This window comes from Amblyraja radiata, chromosome 23, assembly GCF_010909765.2.
Source record: "Amblyraja radiata isolate CabotCenter1 chromosome 23, sAmbRad1.1.pri, whole genome shotgun sequence".
In the NCBI taxonomy this organism is placed as follows: domain Eukaryota; kingdom Metazoa; phylum Chordata; class Chondrichthyes; order Rajiformes; family Rajidae; genus Amblyraja; species Amblyraja radiata.
In genome coordinates this window covers 2,295,337-2,319,073 of record NC_045978.1, presented here as the reverse complement: position 1 = coordinate 2,319,073, position 23,737 = coordinate 2,295,337, and the positions used below count along the sequence as shown (strand labels likewise).

Sequence of the window (23,737 nt, the reverse complement as noted above, 5' to 3'; positions counted from 1 at the left end):
GAGAACAACCTCGTGAAGTTGAAATCACCTTTTTAATTTTTGCTTCAATTTAAAAAAGTACGGGAAGTGTTTGTGTGACCAAATTAGTAACATAAATAATTCTAATTAACCTCGCATACTGTTCTGCATTATTTTAAAACTTTAGTAAACCAATTCCAGTTAAATGGAAGGTGATTAATATATTTATTGTTTATTACCATTTACAGTGATAACATCGTAAAAAATGTATGGGGCATTAGTGTTGAATTATACCACTAATGTTTTGATAAATGTTTGTTTAATCCAAAACTGCAAACAATAGGGTTAAATTAGCACAGGTTTGAGTTAGCAAATATTTAAGTCATTATGCCATGATGAGTATCTCACTTTGACAGCAATGTTTATTTTATAGTTCTCTTTAACCTCATGTGTCCCAGGCTGCATCCAGTGAGGTCAATTCCATGCCTGCTGCACCTGGTTTCTCAACCCCCAACGTTGGTTTGTAAACTGCCTAGGTGTTTAAAAATGACCTTGCCACTCTAAATTCTCACCACAAAATTCTGTACGTTATACGTTGAAGCTGGACTGAAACAAAATTAAAATGACAGATGCAAGAACTAGTCTTAGAACATTGAAGCAAAAATGAATGGCCATAATATTTGTAAGCACTGCACTTTTGACAACGTTTCATTTTAATACTGATGTTCCAAGTCAACAGAATTCTGCATGGCACCTGATTTTTATGAAATGCGTATTATAAATGACAAAAATCCAGGAGAAGAGTATAATGGATTGTACGAGAAATACAGTCTATAACATACAGTGCAGAATTTTGAGTACCAAATCTCTACATTTAAATTATCTCTGCATCTTTTCACTCTGTATTAATCAAACTTTGAAGACTTCCATCTGGTTGTAAATGTGTAATTGCAACATTGCCATGTAAATGACCTGTAATAAACTTTCTGAAGCAAACTTAATTTTGGGTTTATCTTGTTGCACCTTCACACCCTTCTGTCGGAGGGGTCCTCACTGATATGAGCAGAGATTGGTCGCAACGAGTCTCATGACTTTGAATCGGTGTCTGTTATCTTCAGAAAGGAGACACAAGGAACTGCAGATGCTGGAATCATGAACAAAACACAAAATGTTGGAGGAACTCAGCGGGTCAGGCAGAGGAAGGGAATGGGCAGCAAAACAACACTGCCTGACCCACTGGGCTACTCCAATACTATTTCACTCAAGTTATCATCAAGTACGGTGTCACGGTGGCGCAAATGTAAAATAAAGGTAAATAGACAATAGGTGCAGGAGTAGGCCATTCGGCCCTTCGAGCCAGCACCGCCATTCAATGTGATCATGGCTGATCATCCCCAATCAGTACCCCATTTCTGCCTTCTCCCCATATCCCCTGACTCCGCTATCTTTAAGAGCCCTATTTAGCTCTCTCTTGAAAGCATCCAGAGAACCTGCCTCCACCGCCCTCTGAGGCAGAGAATTCCACAGACTCGCCACTATCTGTGAGAAAAAGTGTTTCCTCGTCTCCGTTCTAAATGGCTTACTCCTTATTCTTAAACTGTGGCCCCTGGTTCTGGAGTAACTGTGGCCCCCTAGTTCTGAAATGTGAAAAGAAATGTCCCATGTGGGTGTAGGATAGTGTTAATGTGCGGGGATCGCTGGTCGGCGAGATACCTGTGCTGTATCTCTAAATTAAACTAAACTCAGTACTTGGATATACATCTGAGATTATATTTTTGATACTTTGGTCCTTTTATTAGATAGGGTACTGGCCTATTCCCCTCTTTGTCTCTGGAATTGGTGCACTACAATATTGAGAGGTATATTGTGTACTGTGTATCCTCCCCTTCGCTCGACACATTGTTGTTGAGTTTAACGTGATTGTATTTATGTGCAGTATTATGTGGTCTGATGGGTAGCATGCAAAACAAAGCTTTTCGCCGCGTGCATGTGACAATAATAAACCTATACATCAGCTTGATTTCTTCAAAGAATTATGCTAACATTGAGCAGCTTTAAAAAAGAATGCCTCTGGTCAAGTTCATGATCTTGTTTAGGAAATTTGGCAGGCACTCATTTTACTGCCATCACACAAACGTTACATGCTGAGGCCTGTGACCATTGAGAGAAAATTATCAGTTTTATGGAAAATGAAAAGAATACAAAATCACCAAGAAGAAGAAGAAAGATTTGTTTAAGAGGGAACTGCAGATGCTGGAAAATCAAAGGTAGACAAAAATGCTGGAGAAACTCAGCGGGGGAGGCAGCATCTATGGAGCGAAGGAAATAAGCAACGTTTCGGGTCGAGACCCGAAACGTTGCCTATTTCCTTCGCTCCATAGATGCTGCCTCCCCCGCTGAGTTTCTCCAGTATTTTTTGTCTACCTAAGAAGAGGAAAGAAGTATCCACAAAAATGTTCAGGTAAGAGAATGCAATAAATTGCTATTGTCTCAAAACAAAATTGATGCACAATACAATTCAGAACTTTGAATAGCAGATATTGCAATAGTTCTCATCTTTACAGATGAAGTAGATGAGTTACTGATATCAATTTCTAAAGCAGAATTGTGGTACACTCGTTTACTGCTCCATATTAAAGCCGCTGAGGAATGTTTCACCTGACGCCGGAGTTCCATCTTCACGGCAAGAGGGCCCTGAAAATTATCGGACTGGCTGCAAGGCCACAAATGGGCCCCGACCTCGGGTGTTTCACAGAGGAATAGGACTTAACTTTCTGGTGCCTTTCCCCACAGTGGAAATTTTTTGATTCTGCTGTGGGGGGACGTTTAATTTTTTTAACCTTTTTTTATGGTTTGTATGGAAACTTATTATTTATTTTATGTAAAGCACTTTGGTGTCAATGTGAGTTGACTTAAAACGTGCTATATAAATAAAACTTACATATTGGCATTTATGTGCTCTCAAACCAAACGGTTGCAGCACTGTTTGATTATCCAATGCCTTTAACTACCTGCGAATGAAGGTTTAACATGAATGCAAATAAAGTGATTGTTATTTCCTTTTCTCAGAGACGACATGATTCTCACAAACAGAAACACCTTTAATAGAGCGTTGGAATCCATAATATTTTTGATGAAGTTATCAGGTAATTGACGCTAAATTCGTGAAAGCCATTTATTTTATCCAAAAGACGTAGAATTTAAGTATATCAATAAGTCATTGATGTTGGGAATAACATACTTCCCATTAATAACTTGAAAAACATTTTGAAATAATGCCCCTTTTCCAGTAATGTTAATAAGATGTAATGTTTCATTACAATACTCCCTAATACTTAGAAGGATTTTTGAATGTAATATCTTGTTTTTTAATTTATAAAAAAATAATCAATATTGTTATAAATTATTAATAAGCTAGCTTTAGACTTTATTGATCTCACAACCCTCTCTCCTCCCAGAAGCTGATTATTATTCTCCCCCATCCACCCATTCCAGCTCTTTGGAGAAAAATCCATTTAAAATCAACTGTATTTGATTTCAACAACCAACCAGTAGGGGAAGCTACCGTTACTTATAACAATTAGACAATAGGTGCAGGAGTAGGCCATTCGGCCCTTCGAACCATTCAATGTGATCATGGCTGATCATCCACAATCAGTACCCCGTTCCTGCCTTCTCCCCATATCCCCCGACTCCGCTATCTTTAAGAGCCCTATCTAGCTCTCTCCTGAAAGTATCCAGAGAACCGGCCTGAGGCAGAGAATTCCACAGACCCACCACTCTCTGTGTGAAGAAGTGTTTCCTCATCTCCATTCTAAATGGCTTATCCCTTATTCTTAAATTGTGGCCCCTGGTTCTGGACTCCCCCAACATCGGGAAATAGCATTGAGGGGCTTTATTTTCGTCAACTGCAGTCAACATAGTGATAAGAAAGTTTGATTCTGGGAAAACAGAGGTGTAAAGGGGAAACAGAGGCGTGAAGGGGAAACAGAGGTGTAAAGGGCGACACGATGGCACGGCGGGTAGAGCCACTGTCTCACAGCACCAGAGACCTGGATTCAATCCTTGCCCTTGGATTTTACACGTTCTCCCTGTGACCGCGTGGATTTCTTCCGGGTGATCCGGTTTCCGCCCACATCCCAAAGACGTGTGGATGAGCAGATTAATTGGCCCTCTGTAAGTTGCCCCTAGAGTGGATGTGAAAGTGGGGGGTAACATATTACGAGTATGAATGGGTAATCGATGGTTGCCATGGCCTCAGGGGGCTCAAGGGTCTGCATCCATGCTGTATCTCTAAACTAAACAAGGAACTGCTAGATGCTGGAATCATGAGCAGAGCACAGTGCTGGAGGAAATCGATGAACAGGCAGAATCTGTGGAGGAAATGGACAGATGACATTTCAGGTTAGGACCCTTCGGACTGTTGGGACAGTGCTAATAAGGTTTATTTCAACCTATTCAGCAAAGACTTTCTGAAATGTGGAAACCACATGTAAGCATGTTGTCAGCTACTCTATTATGGGTATGGTGTCCTTTACATCTCAAAGTTACAAATTCTGATGTAAACAGTCTGTACATATGATGAAAAAATGCGTCGACTGGGCTTGTATCACTGGAATTTAGAAGTGTGAGAGGGGATCTTATAGAAACATATAAAATTCTTAAAGGATTGGACAGGCTAGATGCAGAAAAAATGTTCCTGATGTTGGGGGATTCCAGAACTAGGGGTCACAGTTTAAGAATAAGGCCTAGGCCATTTAGGACTGAGAGGAGGAACATTTTCTTCACCTTGAGAGTTGTGAATCTGTGGAATTGTCTGCCACAGAAGACAGTGGAGGCCAATTCACTGGATGTTTTCAAGAGTTAGATTTAGCTCTTAGGACTAAAGGAATCAAGGGATATGGGGGGAAAAGCAGGAACGGGGTATTGATTTTAGGTGATCATCTTGAATGGTGGTGCTGGCTCAAAGGGCCGAATGGCCTACTCCTGCACCTATTTTTCTGTTTCTACAAGGATATACCAAGTGGACAGCGGTGTTAGCCAGTTAAGTGACTGCTATTTCACTTCAATGAGGAAAAACTTAAAGAGAAAAAGTTATACTAGTCTACTTTCAACCTCACGAGGGCAGTAGGGTCACAGAGAAAGTAACGACAGCTACATTGATTGTTCAAAGGCCAGCCGCTGATCAGGTTTCTCTGCTCAGCTACCAACTTGTTCTGGCCTTTTCCTATCTCCACTCTTCCCTCACCACCTCCTTTCAATCTGAAGAAGGGTTCCGACCCAAAACGCCACCTATTCCTTTTTCTCTAGAGATGCTGCCTGATCCGCTGAGTTACTCCAGAGTTTCACTTCAGTATAAACCAGCATCTGCAGTTCCTTCCTAGACAGTTCATATTGTTTGAAACAGAGCAAACTGAGTCAAGGGCAAATTTGTTTGATGAAATGAACATTGATTTCTCACAATTCTGTTAACCCTTGCTGTCTCCTCCCCTTCCTACCTCAGCCCTCGAGCTCCTCCTCCTCCTTCTTGCTTTCTTCTCCCCGCCTTCCCCCACCCTGTATCAGTCTGAAGAAGGGTTTCGGCCCGAAACGTTGCCTATCTCCTTCGCTTCATAGATGCTGCTGCACCCGCTGAGTTTCTCCAGCATTTTTGTCTACCTTTATTTGATGAAAGATTGTCGGGGTTATTCAGAGAGTAGGTAGAATCATTGCAGTGTCATATCTGATTACTACCCGAACCCTTAAGTCGTTGCTTGCTGTGCAGACTATTTTAGTGCTGCGTTTCTGCGATGAAACTGCATTTAATGCAATGTCTTTTGCAAATCAGTGTTGTGCAAAAATAGAAGAGCCCACTTGCTTCCAGCATTATTGAGCCCATGATGTTCCGTTTAGGCATTGTTAAGAAGATAAGGATAAAAGGGAATTAAACCAAAGGGAAATGGAGGCAAAAAAGAGTTGAGTATGAAAAAATCCTTTGAGAAAAGCAAGAAATAAAGAAATAGGAGGGTAAAGGATTCCAAGACTAGAGGACATCGGGTGAAAGATATCGAGGGCAGATATTTTAGAGGAATGTCAAGCGATGTTTTTACTCAGAAGGTAGTCTGTATCTGGAATGAGCTGCCGGAGAAATGCAATTATGACACTTAAAAGACATCTGGACAGGTACATGGATAGGAAGGATTCAGAGGGATATAGGTCAAATGCAGGCAAAGTATGCCAACGTGGTTAGCATGGTCAAGCTGGGCCAAAGGGCCTATGTTCGTGCTGTACAGTAACAGTTTAACATATCTTGACTACTGACATTCATATTTTAGGCAATACCTTTTTAAAACGCAGCATTTTGCTTGTCCTGACTCTGATCAAATCCTGTACTGTAGTTAATCCACAATTCTCTGACAAAGAACAGAAAGTGCTGTGAGCTGGGTTAAGGTGATATGTTCACTCAGTTTTTCTGTGCAGGAAAATGCAGAAAGTATTTAATATATTTTTAAGGTGGAAGCCTTTCTTAGTTTTTTGATTTTTATTTAAAAAAGGTGAATTCACGAAGTATGAAGTGGCGATTTCTGTATTTATTTCTGCCACGATATATTCTTTGTGGTCTTCGGCATGGCCCAATGCAAGATATGTCAGTTCAGAAAATATTTTTAACATAACATAATATTTATGTTGAAGTCTATTGCATAGCTTAAATAAATTCACCACTTAAAATATGTTCACGGCTCATTTTAAAATACATTCCAACAATGGAAGACACAAAGTGCTGGACTAACTCAGCGGGTAAAACAGCATCTCAGGAGAATATGGATAGGTGACGTTTCAGGTCTGGAACCTCTCTTCTAGCTTTCCATCCGTCCACCGCACACCAATCAGTCTGAAGAAGGTTCTCAACCCAAAACTTCACCTATCCATGTTCTCTTAAGATGCTGCCTGACCCGCTGAGATATTCCAGCTTTCTATGTCTTCTTTTGTAAACCAGCAGCTACAAATCCTTGGTTTTATAATGTAGTGGACAACAGGGTTGGTATAAAAGTTAAAGATAGTGTGAAGAACATCCTTCAATTATCTATAGATGTGTCAGACCTGAAATATGTTTCCTTTCCGTGGCCTCTCCTTCCCAACTGAAATTGTACTGTTGAGATTTATAGCAGCGACACATTTAGAAGTTGCCTCGGTAAACCACCAGGAAGCAGATGCTCTATGAAGAACTGGAAAGACTATGCAGTGGCCATCCTGCCCGGTTGTTGCATTCCATGCACAGTCAGGTCACCTGAGGTTCAACGTTCACACAGAGGAACAGAAATCACTGTGTTGTAAGTAAGGAGACAGGCTTCAACTGAAAAGTATAACTGACGTTTTAACCCGTCCTGTTAAACCACACTTTGCACTTTTGATACCTGCATTTACTCACGACAAAAGCTGAAGCGATATTCTTTAATTCGTTTTTTCAATAGTTGTTTAGAGAAGCATAGAGCACAGAACAATACAACACAGAAACAGACCCTGCGACCCACAATGTCTGTGCCGAACAAGGCCAAGTTGAACTGATCTTATCAGCTTGCACAGATCCCTCCATTCCTTTCATATCCATGTGCCCATCTAAAAGCCTCTTAAATGCCACTTTAACAAATACCTTAGCATAAGCTGTCTGACATCTTTAAAGCATTTTCTAATATTTCAAACTCGCGCATTCTAATGTATAATTGAAATATCATTTGAACATGTAACTTGACTATCTCCCTAAATTATATTTCCTAATCACTTTGTAAACCTTAGGTGTTTTGGTAAATTAGCCGGAAAGATTATAATTTTTCTCCACCCAAGCTCTAAAGAACAATAAAAATGTCCAAGCCGTGAATAGAATAATTTTGTTTACTTGGATGAAACACATTTGAAACAAGCTTTTTAAGTATTACTCTTTGGCTGTTTTGGCAGAGAATCTTGGAAGTTTGGGTCTAAATTAGTTCAAATGAAAGAAGATATATTAATTCAACAAATGTTTAAGAAAGAACTGCAGATGCTGGAAAAATTGAAGGTAGACAAAAATGCTGGAGAAACTTAATAGGTGAGGCAGCATCCATGGAGCGAAGGAATAGGTGATGTTTCGGGTCTCAACCCAAAACGTCACCTATTCCTGTGCTCCATAGATGCTGCCTCACCCGCTGAGTTTCACCAGCATTTTTGTCTACCATTAATGCAACAAATTGCATTGCTGCATATGAAAGGATAATTAAGGTCAACACTGAACATTCTTTTGACATAATGGTTCAGGTGGTAGACTGCTGTCTCGCCGTACTAAACACGGGTCCGATTCGGATCGTGGGTTCTGTGTGGAGTATGCACATTGTCCCTGTGACTATGGATTTCCTCCACGTGCTCCGATTTCCTCCTACATCCCAAAGACGTGCGGGCTTGTAGGTTAATTGGCCCTCTATAAACAGCCCATTGTGTGTTGGGAGTGGATGAGAAAGTGGAATAACATAGTGGGTATTGCTGATCGATGATCAGTGTTGCCTCTGTGGGCCGAGGGGGCTGTTTCCATGCTGTATTTTTCAATCATAACATTAAAATAGTCGTCAAGTCAATTTCATTTCTATAGCACATTTAAAAACGACTCTCGTTGACCAAAGTGCTTTACATCAGCGCAGGTACTAACATGCTACATAGTGGTACATAGATCTAACAATACATACATAAATACATACATACATATAGTGCTCCCTCAAAGGATCTCAAGAAACGCTTGTGAGTCTTGGAAGTTTTAAGTCTGGACTTAAGTCTTGTGAGTCTTGGAAGTTTTAAGTCTTTTGAGTCGATGGAGGGGGCAGTTCTGATGAGAAGAGACATGCTGTTCCACAGTCTAGTGTCATTGTTCACTCAATTGTAACCCATTTTATAAAACACTGAAGCTATCCTGATTTTAATGATGTTTAAGAAGGAACTGCAGATGCTGGAAAATCTTTTAAAGTTAGGGTCCGTTGCAGGTCTGGGTGAGTGATTGTCTACCTCTGATTTCCATGATAATTACTTTGCATTAATTTCTACAGATTGAGTTTTACTGCAATGTAGTCTTGTTTATTGTCACACGCACCAAGGTACAGTGAAAAACTTTTGCGTACTAACCAGTCATCGGAAATTATAATACATGATTACAATCGAGCCATCCAGTGTACAGACACATAATAAAAGGAATAAAGTGAATAACGTTTGGTGCAAGATAAAGCCAGTAAAGTCCGATCAAAGATAGTCCGAGGGTCTCCAATGAGTCCGAGGGTGTAGTTTGGTTTAATTTATTATTGCCACGTGTGCTGAGGTACAGTGAAAAGGATTTTTGTTACATGCTATCCAGTCAGCGGAATATACATGATTACAATCAAGCCATCCTACAAATTATATTTTATTTGCCAACATAATTTTTCCATTTTTATTAATTGTATTTAAATTCAACACTCCTCGAGTTCAATTAAAACTTTCAAAGGGAGATTATAGACAGAATAGTGTGGAAAAAAAACACATAGAATTAATTTTGAGTATGCTGATCGCAGGAGCTTTGCTGAATTGTTTGCAAAACTACCCTTGGGCTGGCACGTTTAATTCAGCAGATGATCTGCTGCAGTTCCACTCAGTGCCCCGCAGCGGCGGAGTCGGCCCTTTGCAGCAATCGCTGGCGCGGTCGCCGCTCAGGCTCATGGTCCTTGTAGTCTTTCCGGGAGCGGCTCCGCTTCCATCAACGGCGCGGCCTTCATCCGGAACTACAAACGCCAGGGAGCACCGCCGGCTCCCTCCACACAACAATGCAGCCACCCCCTCCAACCTCCACAGTTTTAAAAATACATGATCAAAATCGGGCAGCAGGTGTTAATGCAAACGCGCGGTCGGAATGCACGTTTGCAATAAATAAAATTAAATAGCAGGGGGGGAGGGGGGCTGCGGCGGATGATGTCAGTCGCCCTTTGACCCTGGCTCAGTATGGCCGTCCGCGTCGCCTAGGAGCCCCCGGATCCGCAGCGCCCGCCCGCACAGCCCAGTTTACCTCACACCGCACGGTTGAAGGAGCGCCCGCCCGCACCGCACAGCCCGAACCGCACAGCAGCGCAAAGCCCGCCAACCCGCCCGGTGAAGGAGCGTCCGTCCGCCCTCTCCTCGCAGCGCAGCGTCAGTGTGGTCTCGGCCGCCGCCTCCTCCTCCTCGCCTTTTAAAAATAAAAACCGGATATTCCTTGGCCTGAGGAAAAAAAAACCCCAAAGAAGGAGCTTTGCAGAGAAGCGGCGGGAAAGGGAAAAGCAGAGCGAGATAGTGAGAGGCGGCGGCCATGAAGCAGCAGCAACAGCGGAGGAAGCGGGACCGCACGTGGGCCGAGGCTGCCCGCATGGTAACTACGCGCTCCCTCCCTCCCCGGCCCGGGGCGCTCCCTCACTCCCTCCCTCCCCCCTTACACCCGGCCCGGGGCGCTCCCTCACTCCCTCCCTCCCCGGCCCGGGGCGCTCCCTCACTCCCCCCTTACACCCGGCCCGGGGCGCTCCCTCACTCCCTCCCTCCCCCCTTACACCCGGCCCGGGGCGCTCCCTCACTCCCTCCCTCCCCCCTTACACCCGGCCCGGGGCGCTCCCTCCCTCCCCCCTTACACCCGGCCCGGGGCGCTCCCTCACTCCCCCCTTACGCCCGGTCCGGGGCGCTCCCTCACTCCCCGGCCCGGGGCGCTCCCTCACTCCCCCCTTACACCCGGCCCGGGGCGCTCCCTCACTCCTTCCCTGGCCCGGGGCGCTCACTCACTCCCCCGGCCCGGGGCGCTCCCTCACTCACTCCCTCCCCCTTACACCCGGCCCTGCGCTCCCTCATAGCCGGCTCTGCGCCCCCTCACACCCGCACCCCGGCCAGGAGATGGTTGAACACACGGGGTTGGGGTTAGTGGGGTGGGGGGGGAAGGAGAGAAACCCTGTACACCAAAGATCTTTGCTGTACACGATCATCTCCTGCGCCTTCCTCTCCTTCAGCCCCTCACCCTCTCCCTGAAGTCTCCCTAGTTCCCTGCCATCCCTCAAAAACCCTCGCCTTCCCTCAAAAGATGGTTAAAGTTATAAATGTACACGAGGAACTACCAATGCTGGTTGCAAATGCATTGATTGTAAACATGCATCTGAATATTTTGTAGACCGAAGGAATTGCAGATACTGGAATCTTGAGCAACACACAAAGTGCTGGAAGAACTTTGAAGTCAGACAGCATCTATGGAGGGAATGGATAGACAGCATCCATTGTGATTTGCTGCACACGTCTATAATCTGCTCCTCCTCCTCACCCTTTCCCCGAAGTGTTCCCAATTTTAAAACCGGGTTGAAGTTTTAAATGCATTAATTGTAAACATGCATCTGAATATTTTGGTGCGCATCGTGCCTTGGATAGTGTTTACAGAAGCATAAGAAATCTATGAGCAAAATACGAAGTGTTGGAGCGACTGGATAGGCAACAGCCTTCCATAGATGGTAGAAACAAAGAAGTACAGATACTGAAGATAGACACAAAAAGCTGGAGTAACTCAGCGGGTCAGGCACCATCTCTGGAGAAAAGGGACAGGTGACTTTTCGGGTTGAGACCCTTCTTCAGGACCCGAAGCACCACCTATTCCTTTTCTCCAGTGATGGTGCCTGACCCGCTGAGTTACTCCAGTTTTTTTGTGTCTATCTTATGTTTAAACCAGCATTTGCAGTTCCTTCTTACACTACTGCAGATACTGGTTCTGAAGAAGGGTACCGACCCCAACGTCACTTATCCTTGTCCTCTAGAGGTGCTGCCTGAGCCATTGAGTTACTCCAGCACTTTATTCTTTTGAGCCTTCCACTGATGCCGTTTGATCTGTTTAGTTCCTCTAGCACTTTGTTTTTGGTCAACAATAAACCGACCAATTCAACATTTGTTTATCATTTGCACTGCCACCTTTTTCCTTGAAGTATTTATCATTTACTTTACCATCTCATATATTTGGTTAAAGATTTAAATGCATTAATTGGAAACATTTTTCTGAATATTTTGTAGATGCAAGGAACTGCAGATGGAAGGTTCTGGAACAAAACACAAGGTGTGGGAGAGTCAGGCAGCATCTAAGGAACGAACGGATAAATGGCTTTACGGGTTGGGATCCTTCTTCAGATCCCTGTCACTTGCCAAACTTTGTCCTGCCCCCACCTCTCTTTATTAGTTTCCCTTATCTCCTCCCCTCTGCTCCATTAGTCTGAAGAAGGGCCTTGAACCGATATGTCACTCCACAGCTGCTGGCTGACATTCCGAGTTCCTCCAGCACTTTGTGTTTTGCACAATAATACTGCACACATTTATCATGTGCGCCTCCTCATTTTTTTCCCCTAAAGTATTTCCAATCCACTTTCTCCTCACCCTCTCTTAAAACCAATTAAAGATTTAAATGCATTGATTGTGAACATGCATCTGAACGTTTTGGTGTGCTAAATGCCTTAGGAGGCATTTACATGCGCATCAATAATCCATGACCTAGTCCAGGTCTGAAGAAGGGTCCAACCTTCTTCACATCCACATCCACAGATGCTGCCTGACGTACTGGGTTCCTCCAACTTTTACTCAATATGCCAACATCTGCAGTTTCTTGTGTGCCAATATCGGATCACCTGGAGATGCAATGAATTGCTGTACAGGAATCTTGAGGAAAACACTGTTCGAGGAACCTAGCGGGTCAGGCAGCACTCCTGGAGGGAATGGAGATATGACGTTTTGGGTCAGGTTCCTTCTTCACACTGATAACATGCTGTCTGACCCGCTGAGTTCCACCAGTGCCTAGTATTTTGCACAATAATAAAAGGAGCAATCATATCATCTGTGTCACTATCAGGCCACTCCTCGCCCTTTTCACCTAAAGCATTTCCAATTCACTTTTTCCTTACTTCATAAACCCGGTTCATGTTTTAAATGCATTGGTTGTAAACGTGGATCTGAACATTTTGATGTGTATCGTTTCTTGGGCAGCAGTCACGAGCATTAGCAATCCATATCCTATCATAAAACCCAAAATGGGGGAGAAATTCATTGGGTAGGGCAACGTTTCAGGTCCAGTCCCTTCTAAGACATCTATCACTTTCCAGGCTTTGTACTGTACCCACCTCTCTTTTCCAGCTTGCTCCCCCCCCTCCTTGGGTCTAAAGAAGGGTCCCGACCCAAAACATTGTCTGACCATTTTTCTCTGCAGACCAGTTGAGCTCATGTAGCACTTTGGAGTTTTTCCTCAAGAATCCATTTTTTTGGTCCTTTTTCTTGCCTTGCCGTGATTTTTTTTTTTTTTGCACAACAACTAAAAGCTGTTTTCCTTTTTTGTGGCTTGCATTGTAGTGAAATTTAATATGCAGTGTATTCATTTCAGTCAGTGACTCATTCTGCTTCAGTTAGTTCAGACTGCTTTGTAGTCTCCAAGAATCCCAGAGCTATGCAGACGTGTTTCCCGGTCATAAATGAATTTTGCGCTGCGTCGCGTAACAGGTTTCGGATATAACAAAACTAATCTCTGGTGTGGCCATGGTGCCATGTCACAGAATGTCTGGAACTTTGAACATTTGACTGTTCATTCCATTTAAGAGAAATGGCATTGATTGCATTCCCTTCCCTCTGCCGTATCACTTCTTTGTGAACTGAATGCAGTTACTGTGGCAAAAATTGATTGAAATTGAATAATGAGGATAATTTAGTTCAAATGCACTCAGTGTTGTACTTAGATTTGGGCCATAGAACATACGACCATGTATATTTCATTGCTATTTTAATGTTAATTCATGGCATATGTTTTATCTAATCACATGATGCTGTTTCATATGTGTTCCGTTAATGCATGTTATGCATATGTCAGCACATTGCTTATAAATAGAAATTCCTGTGCTGTACCAGACCCTTTGTGCAATCATTAAAGCAAAAGTGTAAAATAAAAAAATAAAAAATGCTAGAAATACCCAGGGCAGAGAGCACATTTGGAGAAAGAAATGTTTCAGATCACTAATCTTTTCCATGATTTGCTTAGTATTTTTGATATTTCTGTAGGCTCATATTTATGAGGTTTATTTCTCTTAGATTTACATCAATTGCATGGTGCTGGACTTGTAATGAGAACTGATGTGTGATGTTTAGCATTGGACATGGATTGGGTTGTGATGTGTGTACGCTTGGCCAGTGATTGCTGAAACTCATGTCGTGTTCTACAGTTACAGAATAGTAATTTAAGCCTTTTAGAGTTGGCGTGGTTGTTTAAATATTTTTCCTCTAAACCTTTTGTGTATCAATTGTTTTGAAGAGTTAGCATTTCAGTCCCATATTCTGTACCAATGTATTCCTACATATGCTATCATTTTATAGTAAAACCCATTAGTTTATAATTACCACCGTACAAGTAAGAATCTAATGAGTACCCTTGTAACAGATTACAGAAAGTTTTGTCAATATTTTTCATGTTTAATTTAAAAGCATGTGTATTGATATGTTTCAGTGCTAACAGAAGATTGCACATTTATTCCTTTTTGGAATAAGTGAAGTTATTGACTGATCTGTGAGTCTTTATTTTCAGTAAATTGGCTGCATTGTCATCCTCGATCTCTCAGTGATCTAACAGAGAGAATTTTGTGCTTTCCACTTGCCCGTCCATTAAATTAAACCGGACAGACTCTTCAAGTGAATAACCAACCTGGTCTTCAATAGTGTCTGTTATCCATTATCTCCTTCCAAAACATTTACGAGAGCAGAATATCAGGCACAATCTGATTCTTGTTGTGCTGGAGTGGGTGCAGAAGAGGTTGACAAGGATGTTATAACTTAATGTAATACCAAGAAACTGCTGACGCTGGTTTATACCAACGATAGACACAAAATGCTGGAGTAACTCGGCAGGTCAGGTTGCATCTCTGGGGAAAATGGATTGGTGAAGTTTCTGGTTGGGTACTTCAGACTGAATAAGGGTCCTGACCCAAAACATCGGCTATCCATTTTCTCCAGAGATGTTGCCTGGATTGCAGCATTTCATTTATAAGGGGCTGCTGGATTTGAGTTCTGGAGGCTAGAGGACAGACTGATATAGGTGTATCAAATTATGTGAGGGATAGGTCATAGAGTAATACATGTGGAAACAGGCCCTTCGGCCCAACTTGCCCACACCGGCCTACATGTTCCAGCTACACCTGCCAGCATTTGGTCCATATCCCTTCAAACCTGTCCTATCCAAGTACCTGTCTAAATGTTGGGTTAGTCCCTGCCTCAGCTACTTCCTCTGGCAGGTTGTTGCATACATCCACCACCCTTTGTGTGGAATAAGTTACCTCTCGAATTCCTATTAAAATGTTTCCCCTTCATCTTAAACCTATGTCCTCTGGTCCTTGATTCACCTACTCTGGGCAAGAGACGCCATGCAACTACCTGATCTATTCCTCTAATGATCTTATTCACCTCTATCCTCCTGCGCTCCAAGTAATACAGTCCCAGCCTACTCAACCTCTGCCTACAGCTCAGGCCCTTTATTCCTGACAACATCCTTGCAGATCTTCTCTGCACCCTTTCCAGCTTGACAACATAAAGTAGGTAGGGTAGGCAGTAAAACATTTATCCCCACAGTGGGCAGAGGCATAAAGGAACTGCAGATGCCTGTTTGCACCATATATAGACACAAAAAGCTCAGTAACTCAGCAGGTCAGGAGCATCTCTGGAGAAAATGAAGTTTTGGGTGATCTCTTATCCCCATAGTGGGCAGAGGTTTAGATAGGAGTTTATCTGAGGAGGAATTGTTTTCACACTGACTGGTTGAGGTCTCCAATGTGCAGTCTGAAGAGATAGTGGTAGTAGATACTCAAATCTGGACAAGCTATTTAAAAACTTGTCCTGATGCCTCATTGAAGAAGCATTTGGGGAATCTGGTAAACATCTAAGGCACAAAGGCTGTGAACCTAGTTCAGTTCAGTTTAGTTACCGAGGTACAGTGAAAAGCTTTTGTTGCTTGCTGTCCAGTCAGCAGAAAGACAATACATGGTTACAATCGAGCCATTTACAGCGTATAGACACATGATAAGGGAATAACGTTTAGTGCAAGGAAATACAGCAAAGTCCGATCAAGGATATTCCAAGGATCAGCAAAGCGGTAGTTAGTAGTTCAGTCTCTGGTCGTGGTAGGATGATTCAGTTGCCTGATAATTGCTGGGAAGAAATTGTCCCTGAATCTGGAAGTATGTGTTTTCACACTTTCCTTTTTTCCCGCACCTGCATCTCCTCCAACTTCATCTATTGCATCCGCTGCTCTAGATGTCAGCTGATCTACATCGGTGAGACCAAACGTAGGCTTGGCGATCGTTTCGCCGAACACCTCCGCTCGGTCCGCAATAACCTACCTGATCTCCCGGTGGCTCAGCACTTCAACTCCCCCTCCCATTCCGAATCCGACCTTTCTGTCCTGGGCCTCCTCCATGGCCAAAGTGAGCACCACTGGAAATTGGAGGAGCAGCACCTCATATTTTGCTTGGGCAGTTTATACCCCAGCGGCATGAGCATTGACTTCTCCAATTTCCGGTAGCCCTTATTGTCGCCTCCCCTTCTCAGCTCTCTGGCTCCTCCTCTTCCTTTCTTTTTCCCGCCCCCCCCACCACCCAACATCAGTCTGAAGAAGGATTTTGGCCCAAAACGTTGCCTATTCCTTCGCTCCATAAATGCTGCCGCACCCGCTGAGTTTCTCCAGCACGTTTGTCTACCTTTCCTTTTTGCCTGAGGGGAGAAGAGGGAGTGGCCAGGATGCGAATCATCCTTGATTCTGCTGCTGGCCTTGCTGAGGTATAAATGGAGTCAGTAGAAGGGAGGTTGGTTTGTGTGATGGTCTGGGCTGCATCCAAATGGGAGTAATGTAGATGAGTCGGCATGGATGAGGTGACCAAAGGTCCTGTTTTTGCTCTGTATGGCTCCATGACTGACACTTCTGAGATAAGAAGAGATTGGTTTTTTCCAAAATGTCTGAAATGTGCCGCATGCTCGCTGCAAGCTTTTGGCTTGATTGTCTGTCCATTGACCGATCTGGCTCCTCAGTAACTCTTTGTTACTTACTGGAGATTTAACTTCCAATGAAGTCACCCGTGTCAAGACAATTAGAAGAATTTATATTTTATAAAAATATGATATTTTCAAAAAAAGTTGTTTAATTTGACTGGATAGTGCCTGGGTGTGTTATTTACATTATAAGTTAAAAGCAGCACCTGTTTAGTTTGCATAATTTCAGGCATCAGTCTAACATATTGCCATCATGAAGAGTAGTTTTGGTTGTTGTTTGAAGGCAGTTTATTGTCATTTATTTTAAAGTTGGGTTGTGGAAGTCTCCTTCCTTTTCATTACTTAGTAATTAGTCTTAAATATAATAATCAGCACAGTGCAAATACTTTTATCTACCTTGCAGGTATTGGGCCAGGATTTTCTGTCAAAATAACATTCATCTTAACTAGCTTTAGGTTGGCAAATACTGACTTGCTTCATGAGTGACATCTTCCTCTTGGCCAGCTATTGAATTGGCATCAATTGCTGAACGCCATGATAGCTACAAAGTTTAAGTTTATTATTATTATGTGTACAGAGGTACAGTGACGAGCTTTGTTTTGCATGCCATCCAAACTGATCATATATACAATGCATAAATACTCAAGCCAATCTCTAATATAGAGAGCAAAGGGGAAAATACAGAGTGCAGAATACAGTTCTCAGCATTGTCGCGCATCAGTTCCAGAGACAAATTCCAATGTCAGCAATGGGGTAGAGGTGAATCGGACAGTACCCTAACTTATGGAAGGACCGTTCAGGAGCCTTATAACGGAGGGGGAGAGACTCTTTCTGAATCTGGTGGTATGTGCTTTCTGCTGAACGGGAGTAGGGAAAAAAAAAAAAAAATGACCCGGGGCGGGACAAGTCTGTTAGCTGCTTTTCCCAGGCAGCGTGAAGTGTAGATGGAGTGTAGTCGATGGCGGGAGGTCTGGTCTGTGTGATGGATTGAGCTACATCAACTCACTAACATTTTTTGTAGTCTTGGGAAGAGCTGTTCCCAAACAAATATGTGATGCACCCAATAGTATGCTGTTTCTGGTGCATCTGTAGAAGTTTGTAAGTCATAAGTTGTGATTGTCCATTTCAACCGAACTATCCTTCCAGCATCACGGGAATTACTGCCAGACAGCGTCTTGGGGGCTGAAATTTAAGCTATTCAATTGCAAAGTTATTTTTTCCAGGTTTTACTTTGATGTTGTAAAATCTGGGCTTTTTTAAAGCACTCAATTCCCTTTCTCTTTGTTTCTTGTATTTGTGATGATATCAGATTTGATCAATCAGTGATTTGCATTTCCTTCAGTTTGACCCTGTGTGGGCTCAGTCTTGCTGCAGGGTCCAGTCAGAGTTACTCCATGTTTGCACTGCCATGGGGCAGATCCCACTCTCACCAGGCATGGTCTGAGTGGTGCAGGGAAAGAACCCCCAGCTGGAAAGCCATGAAAACTTTGATAACGAGCAAAGCCCAGCTCCAACCTTATTAGCTGTCAAATGTTAAAGGTTCTTAAACATTACTGAATATCTGCAAGATTCAGAAATGCGTAAGAACTTAGTGATGCAAGTTTAGTCTTTAACAAGATATTTACTTATTACTGGTAAATGTGATGTAATACTGTGCGGGGAAACGTCAGTAAGATGGAGTTCTTATGTGGTCCAGTGCTGGAGCAAGCTGATGGATTCCAAACTTGTTTTCATTGAAACTATCATGTGCTTGTAGTTCTGTTCAAAGCTGCCAGAACCTATGGGCAAGATCTGAATCAATTCAGCTGCTTTTGTGAAATCTTTTTGTCGTCTCAATTCTAGCATTTATCACTTTACTGATACTAGTTTATATTTATTTCTCCCCACTGCCTCCTGGTCAAATCTAAAAGTTTGTTCCATCAACTCATTACCATAAAGACTTATACTAGCTTGTACCTATTGTCTCTTTTAACTTAATATGTGAGTGCACTCAGCATTGACATTTGCTGTTCCACCAGTATTTTCTCAATCTCCATATGGCTTTTGTCCACATAGTTTGCTTTAAGGATGGAGTATTTTATTCCCTCTAAATTTCTCTCAGAATGCAGCACTGTTACACCAGGGATAAGTGCTTTCTCTTCTCTCCTATTCGTAGGGCATGGGTATTTTTGTATTTTAATCAGAATTGGACGTGTTGCTAATGTGGACTCTTGTGTTCATTTTAGTATTCTGAAGTGTTTCAAGTGAGTGCTGAAATGAGCCAGAAACCAGAATGCAGTGCCACAGGTTTTGTTATAAAATTAGTTTACAGTTGCTTTTTGGACGTTCCCCATACAATCCACTCTGTTTTAATAGTCGTTGTTTTTGCTGATCTTAGGTGGCAGGTTTCAGAATTTGTCACTAATTGATGCTCTTGATGCGACTAGTTATTCAGTGCAAGTTCGAGCTGATAAATATCACTCTTCCATATGTCTGGTGATTATTGTATGTGAAAACATTACTCATAGTATTTGTTGTAAATGTCAAGGGACCTCAAGAAAGATGTGTTCAATTATGCTGTGTTCCAGATGCTGTATTAACATGCACCTGATGTAGTTAATGTAGCTATATTAACTACATGAAATAATTTCCTTTACCTGAAAATTGCAATCACTGGTTCCTCTTAATTGTTGATAAGAGTTAATGCTATAATTTTTTGAAGGATTACTTAAAACTGCATTATATAATGTTCCCGATAAAAGACGGAAAATAAATCCTTTAAAATTGGCACTTAAATATTCCTTTTAAATAACCTTCCCAGAACTCTGGATAACAGTTGAAATTTAAAGGTTAGTGATGAACTATCTCTACTTGCTGCTGATGCAAAGAACACTTTTACTATTTGGTAGCTTAAGCTTGCTGGGTGAAGGCTTCTAAATCTTTAGTGGGAATTTCCCAAATGTGAAGTGCGCCACTGACTCCAGGGAGACGTCATGTGTGACATCACCAGCCAAGCAGCTGAAAGCAAAACGACTGAAGCTGTAACATATAACCATCAGGGAAAGAACAATATAAGCACAAGGAACTGCAAATGCTGGTTTACACAAAAAAAGTGTTGGAGTTATCAGCAGGTCAGGTAGCATCTCTGGACGACGTGGATAGGTGATGTTTTGGGCTGGGACCTTTCGGACTGAAGCATTACCTCTCCATGTTCTCCAGCGATAATAATAATAATAATAATGATACACTTTATTACGGACTCAAGGTCCAGACAAGGGGCAACATTACATTAAAAATGCATTGCATATCAAATATCATAAATATATATAAAATCATGGTATATCACATAAAAACATCATAATTTATATTTAACAAAAACCCACAATACTTAAGTTAAAAATCCAGATTAAAAGATGATCAATGTCCTACAACGAGACAACGATACCAGTGTCTCCACAACTGGGATTCGTAGCGTGTAGTGCTAACCCTTATGTTTGTCAAGGCCACAATAAGCACATTTTTAGAGTCATTTATCCTGCAAATGAATTTATACATGTGGTGTCTTAGGATAGCTTCTAAAGTACTGACTCCTGCAGCCACAAACATATTACTGGCACTACACCATCTAGGTTGCCTTAGCAGTGTTCTCATGGCATCGTTATATGCCACCTTTAGTCTCTGCATACTTGTCTTTAAATAGTTCGACCACAGGTGCGCAGTGTGGAGTGGTGTGCAGTATGCTCTAAATAGCGACATCTGCACACGTACCAAATTTACGCAAGAGGATATTTTATATTACTGCTTGATTACTGCAAGATACTGCTTGATTTGCTGAGTTACTCAAGCACTTTGCTTTTTCAAGCGATGGGATAATGCCTACTTTACTTCACATCCACCAGTTTTGAGTCCACATTCAGCTTGTCTTGTGCCCTAAAAGTGCACATTTGCAGCTTTTGCTGCTGCACTCTCCTGAATGAATGCATTTTACAAAGTTTGCACTTGTGTACTCCTGCGCCAGTTGGGCCCCAGTGCTGGGCTGAGAGTTTACATATATCAAGGCCTGCAGCTTAAAGTGAAGCCTCAGCCACGGAGTGAATTCAGAGGGTCTGCTTGTACTCCAAATTTGTCCTTTCCAACATCCTGTAGAGTTCCACATAAATATCTTATTCTTAAATGCTTTTACACATTGGATCGTGGGCAAACAATATCTGTGTTAGCTTCAGTTTTCAAACAGCTAAAACTAGCTAGCTAGAGTTGAAGTCAATATAATTAGACTATACAGACTTCTAAGTTAGCTTACTAACTTGACCCTGTCATAGTGGTGATATTGGAAGAGAATAATGGTGCAGAAGCAATGTCAGAGGTTGGTAGATTTCTCCATGAAGACTTCAATTCTGACTTGCAGTTTCCATCAACAGTGGAGTTAAGATTTCTAAATGTAATATTTTGTGTTTGTTGAGAATGGTCAGGTTATTAAAGTTCCATGTGGTTTCAGACTCTGAGCAGAACAATGTATTACTATTGCAAAAGTTTGATTCCTAGTTGTGCTTTATTGTACAGGTCAGAAATGGTTAATGACATTTCTGCACAGATCTCATGATTTGGAGAGGTTTAGATGATGTGAAAACCGGAATTTGAATTTGGCCACTGGGTATAGCTGTACAGGGTGTTTTTGAAGTTTGGGTCTTCATGTCTCGTAAGATTAACTGTTTGTGCTTGTTTATTGATCTGGTTTTATCAGTTTATTGCAGATGCTTGTATCGGAAAGGAGAGCGCTTTATAGTACAATTAACTTGGCGTGTGAATTTCGTAAATACAATGAATGATGAGCAGCCTTTCTGAGAGGTATTGCTGTTTAAATTTGATGCCTTTTAAAAACTGAGCAATCTAATATGTTCTGAGCCATCAATCTAGACATTCCAGGCACTCTCTTGACACCACTTGGTTTTGATTGTTTTTGTTGCAAATGCAAGCAAAATGTAAATCAGAAATTTCCTATTATGGAAAAAGGGAGGCAGGAGGATGGAAATAAAAGGCTATTTATGTGAACCAAATGGCCAATAGTATGGTTAGATTTTGTGTTTCCTGGAAATGTTGTTTTTCTTTATCCATTGCAGGCAGATGTTCAATATTATAAAGATCTGCAAGTATTTTATCCGTCATCTCTTTGGGATGTGGCTTTTTTTAATAGGGATAACCAGGAAAAATAAATATTTTTCTCCTTAGCATGTTTCTCTACCAAGATTTAAATATTTAAACCAAACCTTTTATCAGCCCAATTTAAAATTGAGATTTTTGTGTAGATTCTGTCAGAATCCTTCCAGATGTTTACATTTATGTGAATGAGAAATTAATGTCTGTGTTTATAATTTACAATTTGCAGTAGCCATTTAAAATACTTTGCAAAAATTTCCACATTAACTTTAATCGTTTTAAAGTCACTTTGTTAAAAATATAATCTGTTCCAACTTGTTCCATAACAACGGGAGCCTATATTTTGCTTCAAGTAAAATATTTAAGTTTCATCCAATTAGTTATGAATATAATCCACAGTCAGATGGCATATTTTGCAATGAAAGGATTATTAATGTTATCACCTTTGCAACTTTGTTATATTTTCAATTACTTTTCAAAACTGATTAGCTTCCAATTAATGACACCTGCCCTCAAAATGGCACTGGAATGGTAGAAATGTTATCATTTCAAAATATGATATTCTCTGGCGCAAGAAATGCTGGGGAAAAGTTGTGGCAAGTGATTTCGTATTTCTAAATAGGTTCGCACCACAGCGAGTAACATTCTTGAGCAAAATTTCCAATCTGAGCCAGTGCATCTAGGCTATTAATTTAACATTTTATAACCAAAGCCTTAGAACCCTTTTAAATGTGTTTATATTTATTACTGAAGTGTTCAATGCTATAAATACTTCCCAGCTCCCTCCAAACTCATTATCTTTTAAATAAATTGGCTTGAAACCAGTATTTTGATTTATTTTTTTTGCATTAAGGATAATCTCACAATTAAGAACTTTCATTGCAAATGTTGTCCAAAAGCAGAAAATATATCCAGATCTGTTGGGATTGGTTTACTCTTTGGCTGTGACTCGTCAGTGAGATATATTTTGAGGAGGCAGTATACAGATTAAGAGATTCCCTGAGCAGTTGCTTTGAATCTGATAATCCTTGATAGCGAAATCTTCAAATGAGCTGAAAAGTCTTTCTTTTCCTCTTCTTTTAAATAAAAATATATAATATTGTTGAAAAATGTCAGTCTTTTAATTTGAATAGAGAGACACAAATATGAATTAGTTTTATGTGGCTTATTATGTTATACCTTGGATCTGCATTTTTCAGCCCCATGGAGTGCTTGTGATTACAGTTCTCCAACATTAAATTAGGTTTAAACGTGGAAAAACTGAAATATTAGCAGATATATTTTTGTGAGCAAATTAATGAAATGTGAACTGTCCAGTTGTTTGACCAAGAAGGTTCTCACTGATAGCTAATTAATCCTATTACAAGATTAGCTTCTTAAAAGATTCAGTCCATTTAATTCTTGGCTTGCTTTGCATGGTGTTTTTTGCTGTGGATATTCACTGTTTCCTGGGGGAAACACCTCACTTATGCCGGGGACTTCCCCTGACAGCACAATGCTTCACAAACCGAGTGTGTTTTCCATTAGATGCTTTTTAAGATGGCATCTGTCTTGGGTTATTTATGATGTGTATGCCTGTGACCAGGTAGTTTCTAGCAATATTCTTGTAGTGCACATGAAAATGCAT

General features: G+C 41.5%; 1 protein-coding gene across 7 annotated transcripts in view; it reads left to right on the top strand.

Moving 5' to 3' along the window:
• The first annotated feature begins 9,895 nt into the window (after positions 1 to 9,895).
• Positions 9,896 to 23,737, top strand: part of LOC116986141 (polycomb group protein ASXL1-like) — a 78,219-nt gene continuing 64,377 nt past the window's right edge. For 3 of the 7 annotated variants that reach the window (XM_033041331.1, XM_033041325.1, XM_033041323.1), the window contains exon 1: positions 9,896 to 10,327. In XM_033041331.1, coding sequence (XP_032897222.1) covers positions 10,268 to 10,327 — 60 coding nt within the window. In that variant the 5' untranslated portion in view covers positions 9,896 to 10,267. Of the gene's footprint in view, positions 10,328 to 21,697; positions 21,802 to 23,440; positions 23,444 to 23,737 lie in introns of those variants that run through there. The other 4 variants (XM_033041330.1, XM_033041327.1, XM_033041328.1 and 1 more) reach the window with 4 other exon arrangements.